The 18482-nt window shown below is 43.2% G+C and overlaps 1 protein-coding gene across 1 annotated transcript in view; it reads left to right on the forward strand.

Moving 5' to 3' along the window:
- The first annotated feature begins 5410 nt into the window (after window positions 1–5410).
- Window positions 5411–18482, forward strand: part of STAC (SH3 and cysteine rich domain) — a 119151-nt gene continuing 106079 nt past the window's right edge. Inside the window, exon 1 of the mRNA XM_037070769.1 lies at window positions 5411–5900. Within this exon, the coding sequence (XP_036926664.1) occupies window positions 5790–5900 (111 nt within the window). The 5' untranslated portion in view covers window positions 5411–5789. The remainder of the gene's footprint in view (window positions 5901–18482) is intronic.

The following is an 18482-nucleotide window of genomic DNA, read 5'->3' on the forward strand; positions in this document are numbered from 1 at the left end:
AGTTAAATGCTAATTGCTAGTCAAAGGTCCAAAATGTATGAGAAACTTGGTAGTTGCTGCTTCTGAACTCTCCAAACAGGAACTATTAACAGTTTGGGAAATGTAGATATTATATGGGTATTTGGCTATAATGAACAGAAAATCCAGTTTAAACCAAATATGTTTGACCAAAATCATATGATTAATGATGATAACAATAATAATATCAGGCCTGGGCATTTCAGTCTCTAATCCTTATAGAAACTCTATGAAATAGGAATTATTATCCCATTTTGGACTTGAAACTGAGGCTGAGAGAGAGCAAATCAATTGTCTAGCCATGGCTGGTGTGGCTCAGTGGACTGAGTGCTGGCCTGTGAACCAAAGAGTCGTGGTTCGATTCCCAGTCAGGGCACATGCCTGGGTTGCAGACCAGTTCCCAGCAGGGGACATGTTTTTCTTCCTCTCTCCTTCCCTTCCCCTCTGAAGGTAAATAAATAAAATCTTTTAAAAAAAAACTAAAAATAAATCAATTGTCTAACTTTCAAATGAAGAGCTGGGATGTTTACAGTTTAGGTTCACAGCCTTTTCACTAAATGCGGGATAAAGATTCAAGTCCCCTCTATCTTGCAACTAGAGCAAGTTTGTGCATTTTCTCTTTAGAGGAGAGAGCCAGATCTTACCCAGAAAGCAGCTACTTGAGGTTTGGGTCCTGCTGCCCTTTTCTAGGCATTTCCAGTGGGACGGAATTCCATGCAGTGAAACAGTGCTACTCGGATACGCTTTTCTGTTATTCTTGCCATTATTACTATTCATTGGTAGTTAGAGAAACCAGTTCAGGATGCTTAAGCAGGATCTCACATCCTGACAACACCAGTCCCCAAATTAAATTGTTAGCTTTGGGGCTGAGGAGAGGCCAGCCCTGAGTTGCTGTGAGGGCTGCAGTCTGGCATTAAGGGTTGCTCGAAGTAGAGGCTGTTGTTGTGTTGTTGTTGTTGTTACTGTGTTATAGTTGTTGTTAGCTTAAGACTGCGGGCAATGCACTTAGTTTGTCGGGGTCTGAAAGCAGGTCCATGAGGCAAGGTTGCCAGAGGGTGACAACTAATGCTGAAATGCACTCCCCTCCAGCCCACTGCCCCCAACCTACCATTTTGTACAGGCTGGATGGCATTGGCTGGTGCTTCCTGCTTCATTTGTCTTGACTTCTGGGCTACCTTCAAAATTCGATCTAGTTATTATTTACTCTTAAGGTAAAAGAATGGAGCAGTCATCTGTTCATTCTTTGAGGACTCCCTCTGTATCTTCTATGAGAGCTGTAGCTCTTCCCTTTAAGGCCTGCCACTTCCTCACCAGCTCTGGGTTCTACCATTGAGGGGCGGGGGACAGGGGGAGCAGGGGGGGGAAGCGAGCAACAGAGTGGCTAAAACTTGATCCTGAAACAGAATATATCTGGATTCAAATCCTTGTTTCCGTGCTCACTATGGAGGCTCTGATAATTTTCTTTATCTTGTTAAGATTTTGCAGAGATTCAATTAAATAGTATATAGAAAATATACTATAGCACAGTAGAAGCCCGATATTTGTAAGCTATCACTATTATCAACAATGCCATTGCCAAACCCTACATTCTTCTCTCGTCCCATTACCAGAATGACTCTGACACGTCTGACTTTGAGGACCATTCCTTTACTGAGACCCTCTCTCCATTAGTCTTACCAATTCTCCATCCCCTGGACATTCTCATGATTTTTTTGTCTTCCCTTTCCTTGCTGGTCTTTTTGCATCCTTTATCAGTATGGCCATTTTAGTGAAGCAATCTTGATAATACCTTTTTTACCAAATGGCTCTAGAAGAAGCCAAAGTCCATAGGATAAAAGTCTGGTCTTCTATCCAGATTCAGAACAAGTGATGAGAGGAGGGCGAAAGCATTGTACACTCTTCAGATGAGCAGTGTTACGGCAAAGGGCGGCTGTATGTGATCAGGAGAAGGGCTTTGCCCTTTTCACAAATCAGTGAATGAGTAAATGTAAATGAACCAGGAGTGGCAGCTTCCAGTTCAAGATTAGAAAGACAAAATTTTGCACCCCTCACCCTTCTTCTGCCTTGATATTTAGCCAGCAACCAGAGCGACATGGACCACAAAAGGAAGCTACAAAAATCACAGGGTCCTGATACAAACTCAGGACTTAGGATAATTATTTACAACTTGAATTTTCCCCAGGTTTCACCAGCCTACAGTAGAAATGAAGTCACCTGGACCACTGTAGCTAAAATGTTACTGCAGCTGCTAAGGACCTCCAGTCTTCTGTGAGGTCTGGCCCACAGTTTGACTGGGAGCCCTGAGAGGACACCCCACATGGGGCCATGAAAAAGTGCACTTCTGCTCAGTGATGTCTGTGCTTTATCACGTGTCCTCTGGGAATCACTTAGCTGTCCTACCATCCACTGACCTCCAGGACATGAAGAACATCAGTCCTCTTCACTGTTCTCTGGGCATCACTATCGATGTATCAATGGCCCTTTAGTACCAGGTCAGGGCTGGCTTTCAGGACAATGTGAGAGGACTCTCATCCCTCCAGGACTTAGAATCAGGATGGTCATCCAGTCCCAAAGCAGCAGGGTGTGTGACCCAAGCCTCAAGGCATACTGCTGTAATGCAGGGCCATCCACCACTGCCAGCAGCCCTCCCCCGCCAGACTCAGACAAAGCAGCGCCCTGTCCGCTTCCACTCCTATTCCCAGAAACGAGCTGTGAACCTTGTGTCCTGATCACAGACCTTTCACCTTCGTGCAAACCAGTGAAGCCCACGTGCACAGACCGCCATGACTCTCAGTTTAAGATCCTCTCAATTCAACAAGGACAAAATCCTTGTGTCATTTGAAATCCCACGGCTTTCTAGAAATATCCAGCATCTTTCTCTAGTCAGTGGATGGAGGGCACTTGGAGTAACTAACGCCAAGGCTACTTTAAAACTCAGGGGGCTACAAGGGCAGTCTCCTTTTCCCACCTAGGGAACTAACATTGTTCCAAGGACCAAGGAAACAAGACAAACACAACAAGGTCCCTGCCTCAGCTCATAGCCCAGCAGGAGGTTGTATAGCTTTATCATTAATTACTTAGGGGAGGTTGCCATGAGAACATGATTTGGAAATTTAAATCAGACTAATGGGGTCAAGGAAAGAGATTTCAAGAGTAATAAATGTTCGGAGATCTGTTTTGAAGAATAAGACATGTTGCCAAGAGAACAAAAGAGAAATGAGATGGAAAGGGATTTACGTGAAAGAAACACAGGAGCAAAGTCTTGATCAGTTTGGGGAGCTACAGGTACCTTGACAATTTCCTAAGAAAGGTAGCTATTCCTGATCAAACCGAGGATTTCTGCTACAAGGGTTGGGGTTGTGAGGAGAAAAGACATACTAGCTTTTGAAAAATTTCCTTCAGGGGGACATTTAAATGCATTGGCTATTGTTTATCAGAGCTAAGCATTTACTAAAACAAAGGGTGGCATCTTACAGCTGCTCTTGAGTTCTTACAGAAAACCAAACCCAGGGATGAAAAATTGCTTGTTATCAGGATGCACTTGCCCCCCAAGATTGAAATTGCCCCTACTCCCTGGGGGTTTCACTTCCTCGGGAAAACCCTTCTCTGACCTCACGTTAGATTAGGTTTCGTATCTGCACACACTCATTAGAAGCCTTTACATTTCCCTGTCACAGCCCACGAGAAATGGCTGTGTGTGTGCCTGTGCGCATGTGACTTAATTAGTCACTGTCTCCCTCATGAGGCTCTAAGTCCCAGGAGAATGGATTCGATGCAGGCTTTCTCGCTGTTGTATCGGTAGCTTCTAGCACAATGCCTGGCACAGGGGAGATGCTTGATAGGGGTGGGTTGAGACTGCTGCTCCTGTCATTGTGTGCTCTGTTCGCTACTGTCTGTGCCTTTGGGTGTTAGAACGTGGTCTCCGTTGAATGATGAGGAATTGGGTTTTGAGGAGGAAAACGCCATGGCCACTGGGTTAGCCCTTCCAGCCTGGTCAAACGAGAGGCTCCAGGGCACTACGGTATTCAGAGCACTCCGGGGGCCCAATGTCCAGTAAGAAAGAGGCTGTCAATCAGAACAGGAGCTGTCAGTTGATGTCCAGGGTGGAAAAAGCAATAGGCTCGGCCCTGGCTGGTGTAGCTCAGTGGATTGAGTGCGGGCTTTCGAACCAGAGTATCGCGGTTCGATTCCCAGTCAGGGCACATGCCTGGGTTGCAGGCCAGTTCCCAGCAGGGGATGCATGAGGGGCAACCATACATTGATATTTCTCTCCTTCTCTCCTTCCCTTCCTCTCTAAAGACAAATAAGTAAAATCTTTAAAAAAAAGAAAGAAAAAGCAAAAAAAAAAAGAAAGAAAAAGCAATAGGCTCTTTCCAAAGGACATGAGCTACGGCCAACACACAGGACCAGATACATAATTCACAGGGTCCAGTCCCAAATAAAAATGCAGGATCCCTCATGGAAAAATTACTTAAAGTTTCAAGACAGCAAAAGAAGAACACTAAGCCAAGTGCCTCATGTCACAGGTGGCATACCCGTGAGGCTGGACTTGCAAACATTTACTGTTCATAAAGAACACATGAACCTAAGTTTACAATTATCTGTTAGAAAATAAAGGAGGGAGTTTTGTATTAATTTTTTAGTCTTTTAAATATCCAGGTGTATTTCCTTTCCCGAGGTAGAGGCTGTATCTTCAAAAAATATTGGATCTTTCTGCCCTTTACGCGGTGGGGCCATGTCATCGTTTCCCAGAGATCTACTGAGGCAGAATAGCTTGTCTCTCTGTGAACAGTCCTGGACTCGCGGCTGTACTGCAACACCCCGTTACCCCACTACTGTGAAGATCTGGCCTAGATTTGAAGCCCCACAGTCCAAAAAGCATGGATTTTAAAGTCAAAATGGGTTCCAGTTCCAGCCCCACCATTTACAGTCCAGTGACTTGAAGCAAATTATTTAGCCTCCCTAAAACCTCAGTTGGCTCTTTTGTAAAACGGAAGTGGCAGTGCCTAGCCCAATAGTGTGGTCTTGGGGACTCAACAAGATGAAAAGCGTTCAGGGGGTTAGCAATGAAATGCACAGCAAAGTGAGGACACAGCGCATCGCATTGTCTCTCTGTTTTAGTCCAAAGCTGAATGGGGGAACCCCAGCTCCGATTCCTGATCTTCGTCACTGAGCCCTATAAATAACTTGGCTAAGTCACTGTCTCCCATGGAGCCGCTCTTGCTCTGGGTGAGGAAGGAGGGAGCTGTTGCAGGTGGTTCCTCCTGGCTCAGCCATGCACGGGTTTTCTGTTCACTTGGGGTTTGGTCTGAATGTTCACTACTCCTTCTAAAGATTCACCCCGACCTGGTGCGGTGCAGCGTGCGCCCAGCCCGCAGCGTTGGCTCTCTCTGGCGCGGCCTCTGCCTGCCCTCGCCACCCTGGCATTGGCCGCGCAGCCCCGCCCGGAGCCGCCTCCCCGCCTCCCGTTTCTCCGGGGCAAGCAAGCCCGAGCCTGAGCCCGATCACCCGCTGCCGGGTGGCAGTCACGACTGTTCAATTGCCGGCGTGCGCGGCGGGGCGGGGCGCGCTCTCCTTTACCCGCCTGTCGGTGGGCAGGGCCCGGTTGGGGGCGAGGGCAGCGGAGAGCTGTCGGTGCCTCAGCGAGAATGGGAGTCCCCGGGACCCGCAGCTGAGCGGCCCAGCTGCTCAGCACGGCGGAGAGGACGCACCGGAGGAAGGCGAGCCTGGCTGTTCCTCTGGGAGCCCAACACCATTCCCGCGCCGCCACAATGATCCCTCCAAGCGGCGCCCGCGAGGACGGCGTGGACGGGCTGCCCAAGGAGGCAGCGAGCGCAGAGCACCCGCCCTCTCCCGCGTCCACCAGCTCCCAGGAATCCAAGGTACTGCGCACACTTGCCCCAAGAGAACCCCAAACTCTCCTTCTCTCTCTCTCTCTCTCTCTCTCTCTGTCCACCTTTGTTCCCTCTGAACTGGCGCTGGCATGGGAGGCTGAGACGTGTCCCTAAGTCCACCAGGGTTAGAGAACCGTTCCTCCCTTGGCACTTGAATGTCCGTCTTGACTCTCTGCTAAGGGCGCTGGACCACGTCCCTGTGGATGGACCCAGCCTTCTCTCCCCCATACCCCCAAGGCTTCACTGGGCTTCCACCCCGCGAGCACACGCAGTTCACCTGGACTCTGGGTTCGGAAATCAATCGATCTCCGGTGGTGGTAGCTTGGATGTCCGTTGCCTGTTTGTGTCCAGACGTGAATTGGGTATTTATGAGCGGGAAAAGAGTGGTCTGTGTCCCAAGGGTCTCACAGACCCTTTGCTTAGCAGGGCTCATCCCTAACTTCAGATTTCGCTTATGTTAGAAAAACTAGGCGATGGGGAATGCCGCGATCGCGGGGAAGTGGATGCCCCTCTGGTGGAAGTTAATACTCCAAGAACTTCCATTTGCTTCCGTGAGAGTTCCACTGACACACATACACAAAACCGATCCCGCAGCGCCTCGCCTGTCCCTGTGACTCTGAAGCCCTTGTGGGTGCCAGGCACGTGCGTGGAACGCTTGGAAGAGGATCAAGTAAAATGCCGCTGCATCCAAGTGGGATGCCATTTGGAGTGAAAATTCTAAGGTGGAGTTGGTACTTTTACAGCTTTTTTTTTTTTTTTTACAAAAGTACTAGGTTCTTGGCTGTGTATGCAGATCTCCCGGTGAGTTCCCCCAGCATCTTTTGCATGAGAGTGAAGGAAAGAGGGGTACCAGTTTGAAGAGCAGGTCAGATGGGGCAAAGAAAAGTCCCCTCTCTCCCCCACACACCCCTGGAAGCCACTGACCCACCAGCAGGAGCAAAATCAAAGCCTGGGGCCTCGCGGTTTCAGTGACACTAGGCATTGTATACATCCCAGCCTCCAGAAGTTAGATGGTTATCCAAGGCAGAGAGCTTTGCATTATTTTAATTCTAATTTAACTTTTTTGGATAAATGTTTGACCTAGGGCATGTGTGTCCACTAAAACTCAGTTGGGAACAGGGGCCAAAGCTTCACTTTCCAGTCCTTGTGAGGAATGGGTGAGGTAACCTAAAGCCCACCCTGGTACAATCTCAGGAATCAATGTTTCCCCTTTTTCTGCCCGAGAAAAGGAGCTGGCATCTGTCTCACCACAGACAGTCCCTCCGAAGCAGCCTCACAGCCTACACACACCGACCACCTTCCCTCCCACCAAAAGTTTCTGAGCGTCTCACTGTCCGTCCTTCACCATCAGTCACCTAAGTGATATGAGTTAGCGGCCATTTCAAAGGTCATCTAGAATGCTATGATAGAAACGAATGTAGCCAAACTCCAGAGGGAAGCTGGCATTAAACTTTTTGAACGTGGCCTGTTGCTCCGCAGTAGGTGTGTTCTGGAAAGGGCTTAGCATTTGGCTGGGTAGCGGCATGATTCAAGCACACCGCATGAGCTTGCTATTTATAGATCCGCTCATGTAAATTATGTGGCAAAGCAAAAACTACCTGTGTAATACCCGTAATTACCCACCAATTTATCTGGCTTATGGTTTCAGATTTGTGCGTGTCAGTTTTTCTCAAACATGCCTGACGTGTGTTTACCCATTCCTAAATTTGGCTTAGGTGCTCTTAATCAGTAGCGGTGGGCTACGCATTAGGTAGGGGTGGGAAGAGAATGACATGAGCCCCAGGAAATTGAATACAAAATAGTGTGCCTAGATGAATTTCCCCTGGCATACCACTTGTGGTGTTCTCCAAGGGGTCCATGCCCCTCCCACAGGCTGACTTCTGGTGTGGAGGAACGTGTCCCGAGGAGACAGGATGGTGAGAAAGGGGGGCAGAGGGAGGCTCACCAGCATTGACAAGAATCCTACAGAAGAGCCTGGTGAGGGAAGTGTGAGCAAGACATTGGTGATCACCCCACCTCACTCCCCTGGAGTGGCCCATTTGTCCAAACACTGAGTGTGACAAGCACAGGCACTAAACTTTCTCAAGAAACACTTCAAAAATTCCTTTTTAATAACACTTTTTTACTCTGACTGTTGAGAGTAGCAGATTGGAGAAGTCGAAACAAAAATAAAGAAGAAAATCGCCCATTGGGCACAATCCACAGGCGACTACTGATAATCTCTGACTTATAGCTTATGTCTTTTTTTCTGTCTATTTTCTATTTGTACAATTGAAAGAACAATGGTGAGCCTCAGCTGGATGCTGGCTACGTATCAGGCACACCTCGACTCTTCACAGTTACCTTCTGAGGGCGATGGTGCCGGTGTTTTCCATTTTATGGGTGGGGAAGCGGAGCTCAGAAAGGTTAGGTGACTTACCCAGGAGCACAGAGTTAGCTGAGTGACACCATGAGGACAGGGACCCAGGTGGCGTTGTTCTGGAGTGTGAGTTCTCAACCACAGCACGGCTGTCCCTCCTGCTTCTGTGATTGTTTTACACACCCCATTTCATTCAACATCCTAACCAAGTCCTTAATGTGTCACCAGAAGTTATTTACAACAGTTAGTTTGGTCTTCTTAGTATTTGAAATGAACTCAGCCACATTATCGTATGAAATAAAGACCAATTTTTGTCCGGCTTCTTTGCTTTTGGTTTTACTGCCCTTTCCCCAAAAGTATATTTCTGGAAGTAATTGAATGGAATATCACAGAACCATCTGGAGAATGGGGCCACACAAACCCTTTAGTCCAGAGGGTTCGTTAAAAGAGCAACGACACTGATTTAATGCCCTGAGCACATCAAATGTTTCCAGAAGTGCTTTTCCTTGCACATTCTTTGGAATGCTACATCATGGAATATCGGGATTAGAAACACTGACGACCGTCTATTCCAGGTATTTTAAAATGATAGATCATCTTTACAGTGTAAATTTATTTTATGGTGGAGAATTCCAACATACACAAAAGTAGAAAAAACCACATGAAGAAAGATCATGTACCTAATCACCTGGCCTCATCAATCAGCAATTCATAGACCATCATGCTTCATCTATTACCCCCCCTCCACACGCACTGGGTCGTTTTAGAGCAAAGTCCAGACATCAAATTATTTCACCCAAAGCTATTTCGGGTCACGTCTCTAAGAGGCAAGGGATCGTTTTGTAAACAGGGGCACAATCCCATTATCACATTTTCCAGGTGTTTAAATCAAGGGTTAGTACCATATTTTTAGGACTATAAGATGCACCAGACCGTAAGATGCACCTACATATTAGAGGAAGAAAATAAGAAAAAAAATGAAGCAAAAAATGTTGTAAAATATTTAATAACCTATAATCCCGCTCCAGAGCTGCCCCTCCCTCCAACAGCGAGCCAGGTAAGCTACATTCGGACTGTAAGACGCACCCCATTTGCTTCCAGATTTGGGGGGTGCCTCTTATAGTCCAAAAATGTGGTATATCCTTTGGGGGTTCGTGAATGGCCTTTGGAAGATCCATGAACAGCCAAAACATGCCAACTTGTGCAGGTACACGCCTCTGAGCATCATCGGGGGATGGAGCATTAGCTTATATCAGATCAATAAAGTGTCTCCAGCCTTCAAAGTGTATTCAGATATTCCCCATTATTCTCTTTCTTGCATTAATCCCGGCCCAGAGGGAGGCCATGGCTTGCCTAGGATTACGCAACTAGTTTCTGGCAATACCCTGCCCAAGAACCCTGTCTTGAACTTTGGATACCCCAGGACAATTTCCTCAGAGCAAATTCCTGTAAACACAAGTGGTAATGTAGTTTATATGATTTTCTTTGTCATAAAATCAGTTGAGTTAAAAGAGTTTGAAAGCTATTGATGAGCCTCAGTCCTCTGTCTTCCCACTCACTATTCCAGAAAAACCACAACCTAATTTATTTTCTAAGGGCTTCATGGAGAATATTGAACACTAAGAAAAAAATTCACATTTCAGCATCCCTTAATTCAATAAATGTCTTTTCTCCTACTGACTTATTGACAACATAGAAATCTCACTAGTGTCTAATAGGAAGTTTTGCTATGGATACCTTTTGCCAATGCTTATATGACCCAAGGTCACCTTATGGTAATATGAAGGGATTATACGTTTTGAGGCCAAATAGACAAGAATTCAAATCTCTGCTCATCAGTTGGCACCTGTGTGACCATGGGCAAGTTGCCTAACCTCTCTGAGCCTCAGCTCTGTAATCTCTAGAATGGGGATGCTAATGCTAAATTGGAATGATTTTCTTTCAAAGCCTGAACATATGCATAGCAGCTAATGTGTTATCAGCATGTGTAAACTTAAAACGTTGTTTACGTTCTCTTCCTGCTTCCAGTTAAATGACTTCTGTCACTAGCCAACCCCAAATGTCATCATTGGAAGAATTTCAGTAATCAAAACTGGTATTTCAATAATACAACTGAGTTTACTTCCCTTTAGCATTTTAGTTATGCTGTTGATTGCAGTGAGATTTCACCTTAGCTATTTTGCCTGCTGAAGGAGTTAAGCCATAGACTCACCAACATGTGACTTCGATATTGAAAGGGTGATAGAAGCCATCCAATGTCCATTAGAACCATGGACAAGGTGCCCCCCCATTCCAGAATGGTCTTCTCTGAACCTGGACCACTGTTCAAGCTAGGGAGAAGAAATCCCTAACCATGAAGGCATCCCCTATACTTCCTGGAAAGATTTCTGTGACATCAAACTATTTACCTATTTTGTGTCCAGTGCTATATATATATATATTTTTTAAGAAATTTTCCTTGCACTCAGAAGGGAAGGTAAAATAAAATGTAACCTTGGCTTTGTATTCACATCACCTGGGGAGCCCAGGCCATAGGCCTGACCTGTCAAATGGAAATCTCTGAATGAGGGTCTCAGGCATCAGTATTTTTTTAAATACTTGCTTAGTGATTTTGTTGTACAGCCAAGTTTCAGAAACTCTAGTCTAGGCTACAGAGATTGTAGAATGTCAAAGAAAGCAAGATCCTTTCCCCTCCAACCTAGTAGGTAGTTGAAGGAATCATTTGTATTTACTGTCTCTTCTTTATTTTCCATTTATACTTCACTCCAAAGAAATGGCTCTGGCAAACATGACCTGCTGTTGCCATCCATGTTGCCAAAGAATCTTAGGTGTTATTCAGATGCAGTTGCATTTACAAGGATGACTATGTCTTACTAAGTTGTCTTCATGACTGTAAAAGTAATCAGTGCTCAGTGTAGAAAACTGGAAAGCACATTAAAATGCAAAGAAAAAATTATTTATCACATAACCACCAAACGTAACAGTGGTTAAAATTTTTGCTGGATTTCCTTTGCATACATTTGTACTTTTACACACATGCATGCTTATAGCAGAATTAGCATAGTGTGTACACAAATGCACAGTGTGCTTTTTTTTCACCTAATGTTTTGCATAAAGTTTTCCTGTACTCTTAATACTCAGTAACATGAATATTAAAGATGGCATAATAGGCTATTTCATTGTCACACAACATCTATTTCATCAATCCCTTTTGATTACATATTTAGGTTCTTTCTCAGCTTTTATACACTGAAAAATATTAAAGCGTATATTTAATATTGTTATGTATTTATGCTTACTTTCATGGGAAGTAGAATTACTAGGTTTAGATATAAACACCTCTAAGGTCTTTCATTCTCATTGACACAGTGCCCTCAAGAAAAATTCTGTACCTTTTCTTTTCTTAATAAACCTTTTATGGAAATATGACATCATTCCAGAAATTCCATACAAATCATTTCAGAAATTCCATAGATCAGAGCTTAATGAGTTTTTAAAAAACAAACTCCTGCTGTGCATAACCACCACATAAATCAAGAAATACCATATGATCTCACCTAGAAGAGGAATCTAATGAACAAAATAAACTAAGGAATAAAATAGAACCAAAGTCATGGAAACATGGGCCAGACTGAAAGTGACCAGAGGGGAGAGGCAAGGGGCATAATGGTGGGAAGAAGGGGAAGGGACTAGACAAAGAACGTGTACGAATGACCCATGGACATGGACAGCAGTGCGGGGATTGACTGTGGTAGTAAGGGGGTGGGACGGACGAGGGCAAAGGGGGGGAATGGAAACTCATTCTAGAAGGTGCTAGACAAGCACTTCTTTTGAGTGCAAACCTTGGAGCACCATTGCCGGGTGTATGGCGTACATATACTCAGCCTAATAGACACTGTCCCCTTTCTGAAATAGCTCTACCAACTCATAGTCCCACCAGCAGTGCATGAGTTCCACCTTCTCTTCGTCCTAGCAACACTTGGCATCGTCTGTCTTTCTCACTTTGGCCAGTCTCACGGTGATTGGTGGTAGCACACTGTGGTTTTAATTTGTAGTTCACCGATGACTCCTGACTTTAGCAGTTTCTGTGTTTATTATGACTGTCATATCCTCTTTTGTGAAGTAGTTCTTCAGGTCTTTAGCCTGTTTTTCTATTATGTGATCTGTTTTTCTTCTTAATTTGTAAGAATTCTTTACATATGCTGAATACAGCTGCTGTGAGAGATCAATGTATTGCAAATATCTTCTGCTGTTTGGCTTACCTCTCTCTTCTCAACCTAAACTTTACTTTAATGTGGTCAGTTTCGCAATGCCCTTCCTTAGAGTTGTCAGTGCTTTTGTGTTCTGCTTATGAAATGTTTGCCTACACCAAAGACATGAGGGTGTTCTCCTATATTATTCCTTAGAAATGTTTTTAGTGTTGCCTTTCACACATGGTTCTATAATCCACCAGGAATTAGTTTCTTGGTATGGTGTTAGGTAGGGGTCAAGATTCATTATGGCACTGCACCACCAACTTTGCCATAAATCAGGAGACTAGATACCTGACTTACGTGGTGGTTTCTGTAATGCCCCAGTGGTCTCTTCCTCTATCCTTGTACCAGTACTGCGTGTCTTAAATGCAAAGGCTTTATGGAAAAGTTTTGGTATCTGGCAGATTAAGTCTTCCAGCTTTGCTCTGCTTTTTCAAAACTGTTTCGGTTATATTGAACCCTTGGCATTTCTATGTGCAGTTTAGAATCAGCTAATCCATTTCTACAAAAATACCTGCTAGGATTTTGATTGGTGTTAGCATAAATCTATATATTCATTTGGAGTGAATGGACATGTTTATACTATAAGTTCTCCAATAATAAATTCCACTCCAGAGTGTTTTCTGCTGCCAAGTGTCTCACCAGCTGAGAACCTAATTTTCTTACCTTTGTATTGAGGTGGGGGGGCCTTCCCATATCAAAATTTGAGCCCCAAATCTATGAGAAGGCAGGTCTGTGACTGTGAATTCCCAGGGAATTAATTAATTAGTTAGTTAGTTAATTAATTAATTTTTTGCTATGCTAAGATTTCTTTTATTATCTACTGAGTTGGTGAGAAATTTGTTTCTAGTTCATTCTGTCCTTCGTTTTCAGACCTCCAGTCCATGCAGGCATCCAATTCCAATCGCCCTACATTGATTTTTATTTATGGGAAAATAGACATGAGATAAAACATGCCACATTAACCATTTTGAAGTGTACAACTCTGAAGTACGTTTTGAAGTACGTTCATGCTGTATGGGGTCATCAGCCATCCGTCTCCAGAACTCCTCCGCAGACTGGGACTCTGTCCCCACTAAACAGCAGCCCTCCACCCTCCTCTTGCCCCAGCCCCTGGCCCCCGCCTTTCCATTTTCTGTTTCTATGAATCTGAGTCCTCTAGATGCCTCACACGAGAGGGATCGTGTCACATTAGGCCCTTTGCCACTGGTTTATTTCACTTAGTGTGAATCTTCCAGGTCCATCCCTGGGGTGTTAGGTTTTAAGGCTGCATAATATTTGACTGTATATATTGATACATACCACCTTTTGTTTATCCATTCCTCTGACCGTGGACATTTGGGTCACTTTGACCTTTTGGCTATTTTGAATAATACTGCTATGAACTTGGGTGTACAGTATCTGTTCAAGTCTCTGCTTTCATTTTTGGAGGGAGGTAGATAGCAGGAAGTGGGATTCCTGGATTATGTGGGAATTCTATATTGAATGCTTTCAGGATTCATCATCCTGGTTTTCACAGCGGCGGCCCCATTTTAGATTTCCGCCAGCATTTCGAAAGTCTTCCAGTTTCTCTACCTCCTCACTAACACTTCCTGTTTTCTAATTTTTAGATCCTAATGGGTGTGAAATGTTATCTTAGATTTTGATTTGCATTTTCCTAATGATTAGTGATGTTGAGCATCCTTTCATGAGTTTATCGCCCACTTGTATATCGTCTTTGGAGAAATGCCCATTCAAGGCCTTTGCCCACTTTTAATCGGTTTTTTGTTTTGTTTTTTATTGAGTTGAAGTATGATAGCCATTTCAGTCAGCAAATTTGAAGGACAAAGATGTATTGAACGTTCTTATTGTCTTAATTACACTTATTCACTAAAGAGAATTGTTTTTCATATTTTTCAAATTGTCCTTTTTCTTTTGTAAATTGCCTATTCATGTCCTTGTACATTTTAATAGAGCATTCATCCATTTCCTATTGATGTTTTAGAATTCTTTATAAATATTAAAACCATGACCTTTCACATATGTTGCTAACATTTCCCCAAATGAAAATTTGTTTTCAATTTTATTACATTTTCAACATAGAAGATTTCTTTTTTATGTTGTTAAATGTCACAAATGTGTTCAGGCATGGCTTCTTCTTTCAATTTATATTTAGACAGGTTTCCCCACCTTGGGAGCAGATTAAATATTAGCCAATATGTTTTTTTAGGTCTGTAATATATATTTTTATCTTTTATCACTTTAATCCATCTGGAATTTATGTTGATATGTGGTATGAAAAAATCTATTTTTTGGAAATAATTAATAAGTTTTCTAAAATCATTTGTTGAATAATTTATTCTTTTTTTCATTTACTTGAAATGTTACATTTATTTAATAAATGATAATATACAGTAGGTTCCCTTTTAGAATCATCTGTTACTTTCTAATGAGTTTACCTTTACTATTGCATTGTACTTTTGCATTACTATTATAATGTTTTAATTATTATAACTTTATAATAGACGTAATTCATAACACAAGTACCTTCCTGGGAGTTTTATTATTTACTTATTTAGCTACACTCTTCTTTTTGTTTTCACATCAAGTTATAAAAATAATATTTTGAAAGTAATTGCATCAAATTTTTAAGGTAATTTTAGTGACCTCTTTACAAGTAATGAGATTTCCCATCCAAGAACATAGTATATATCTTTAGTTAGTTACTAAAATGTCTTTTGTGCCATTCATAAATGCTTGAGAATTTTCTTCAAATAACTCCTGCCCAGTTCTCTGTTAGCTCCTTCCAGGGTATTTTATATTCTGGGTTACTCCTAGGAACTCTCTCTTAAATCTTCTAACCAGCTGACACAGGAAATTTGCTTTATATCAATTTTGTAACCCAAGATATTTTAGATGACATTTCTTACTCATTAGTAAAGAAATATAGTGTTGCTTTCTGGTTCCGGGCAGTGACTCTGGGGTCAGACACAGCCATATCAAAATGCCACTTTGGGGTGCCACCGAACAAGTCCCCTGTCCTTTATTTGCCTGAGCGTCCCTGTTCATTCAGCCAAGTGAGCACAAGAATGCCTTCTGAAGCACTGTCATTAGGGTTAAGTTTAGTGTGCACTCAGTGCTTACCACAGCACCTGGTGCATAGTAAGTAGATGTTAGCTGTTAGACTAAATTATCATACAATCCACAATCATCATTTTGCCCCTCTCATTTTCTCCCTTTTTCAGGAGAGCGGGGGAGGAACAAGGTAGGTGGGAACAAAGCTATATTATATTAGAATTTCCAAAATAGGGTTAAGAATTAGCGGAGGCATTGAGCCGGTGGCTGGCTCAATTTCAATGCTACCGATGCTTTGCTGCGAGTGCACGTTGTCTGTGAGTGCGCGTTGCGTGGTGCCGGTGCTAGGGAGTGGTCTCAGCGCGTTATATTCCGAGCCACTCTGGAAGCCCCTGCGGATTGAGACATTCAGCCCGAGAAACCTAAGTGGTGCTTTAAGAATTTAACTTCAAGACAAATCCCTTTCCGATGAAATCGTTCATTCAGTCCCCCTTTTACCCACAATCCAGACTTCCCACTCATGTTACCATTCAACGGAGACAGTCCTTCTAGTGTAGAAGAAGGGTAGTGTCCTCAGCTTACTAAGAATCTCCATCAGGAGTGGATGTGGAACCAAATCTTTTCTGGGCCCCCTCCTTGGCTGCACCCTGTATCAATGAGGGGGTGCTTTGGCCTCATTACGTGATGGATTGTATTAATAGATGGCCTAATATTAAACCCTTCTTACATTCCTGGAACAGGTCCTACTTGGCCATGGGGATTTTCTTTTAATAAACTGCTGGGTTTTGATTGCCAATACTTTATTATTTTTACATCTATATACATAAGGAGGTTGTTCTATGACTGTAACTTTGTGTCCTTGGCCAGATTTTATTTTTAAAGATACGCCAGTTTTAAAAAGTGATTTGGGAATATTCCATGGATGTTTTTGTTTGTCTTAATTTTTCCATGGGACAGTTTCTAGAACCCATATCTCTTCTTTGGATGTTTGAAAAATGGCAATAGTCCTGGCCGGTGTAGCTCAGTGGATTGAGTGCGGGCTTGCGAACCAGACGATCGCGGTTCGATTCCCAGTCAGGGCACATGCCTGGGTTGCAGGCCAGTTCCCAGCAGGGGACTCATGAGAGGCAACCATACATTGATATTTCTCTCCTTCTCTCCTTCCCTTCCCCTCTGAAGATAAATAAATAAAATCTTTAAAAAAATTAAAATAAAATAAAATAAAAATGGCAATAGTAACTAATCCTGGTGCCTATTTTAAAATAAATTTTGACATTTTTTTATTTTTTATTCTATTTTTTATAAGTTAGCTCAAGTCAGGTTGGTTAACTTGTAGTTCACCAGCAAATTATCCATTTCATTTAGATCTTTGTAACCTCTCTGGATGAGCTCCCTCCTACCTCATCTCCCCATCACTCTCACTGGCAGGAGTCCCAGGTGCTTCTACCCTGTGAACACACCTTTCAGGTAGTTCTCTACATTTGCATAACATTAGTTCCTTAGATGTGGATTTGCAATCAGGAGAGTTGAACAGCAGTGCTTAACATCTCCACTTTGGAGCGTGAGGATAAGAGGAGCCATTAACATTGTAATAGTGAAGTGAAGGATGGATTGTATTAAAGGAAGCCTAAAACGGGGCGGGGAATCAGTCATAAGAAAATGACAGAGGGGAAATGGGAAGGAAGAGAAGAAACGTGTGCATGAGAGGACTTTCAAAGACAGGGAGGAGTGCCCGGTTCTTCCTCAGAGCGCCCACTTCACAGAGATTGCATAGGGTGGATGCTGGGTTCAACCACGAGGGCCCTACCTGGCCAGAGACCATACAGTTAGAGTCAATGGCCAGGGAAATTGAATAGGAAGGTAAGAGAAACAAGGAGACAGTGAAATCTCAAAGGGTGGGGTAAGAAGGCAAGCGAGTGTAAGAGCCAATGTTGGCAGCAAAGAAAATAAGAAGCAGGATGGAGTGAGGTAGAAACAAAGCCATCAAGAATTCAGATTGTGCCCTGGCTGGTGTAGCTCAGTGGATTGAGCGCGGGCCTGCGAACCACATGATCGCAGTTTGATTCCCAGTCAGGGCACATACCTGGGTTGCAGGCCACTTCCCAGCAGGGGACTCACGAGAGGCAACCATACATTGATATTTCTCTCCTTCTCTCCTTCCCTTCCCCTCTAAAGATAAATAAATAAAATCTTTAAAAAAAAATTCAGATTGTTACCACCAGGCTTTACTGAAGCTGTTCTCTGCTCTGCTGTTTGGTCCATGCAGGTTGTCAGACAACCAACTTGTAGTTAGAAGGATTGGATTGGCCGTGAGTCACGGTAATGTACATTCCTATCTCCTTATGTGGCAAGGAGATGACAAGGACCAGACTCATCCATCAAGAAGATACTTTGATTTCTGGCTTTCATTAGCTTGGGCCATCTCTCCCCCGAATTTAAAACCAGGTGAGGGTCAAGGAAAAGGACCTTGAATTGGAATAACTTCCTTCAGTCAGGGAGTCTTTCTGGTAAACGATAGTTATTATTTCTATAATAGAAAAAGTTCCCTGCTCATAATTCTGGCAGAGATCTATTTCTTCCTCTAATTAATTAACCTTCCCCGATTAATTTTTTTCTAAAAGTACAAAGAAAGTCCCCACCCTGGAGTTTAATAAGCTTAATGAGATTTTTAAACTGATTAACTATATCTTTTCAGCACACAGTGAGCCAAAGTTTCATTTAGTGGGGTATCTATGACTTGGATGTACACATAAAATAGTCAGTTATAAGTTGTAACTCTGTTCTTTGAGCAATATTTTCCTACTGAGAAATTTGAAATGAAGTTTCTTGGAAAAATGGCAAAAATCACATGGTACAAATGCAATGAATCTTTTCAATGAGATTCATGATTGAAAAGTGCTAAAA

The sequence above is a fragment of the Sturnira hondurensis genome, unplaced genomic scaffold (assembly GCF_014824575.4).
Source record: "Sturnira hondurensis isolate 20B ecotype Veracruz unplaced genomic scaffold, ASM1482457v3 Scaffold0019006, whole genome shotgun sequence".
Classification (NCBI taxonomy): Eukaryota; Metazoa; Chordata; class Mammalia; order Chiroptera; family Phyllostomidae; genus Sturnira; species Sturnira hondurensis.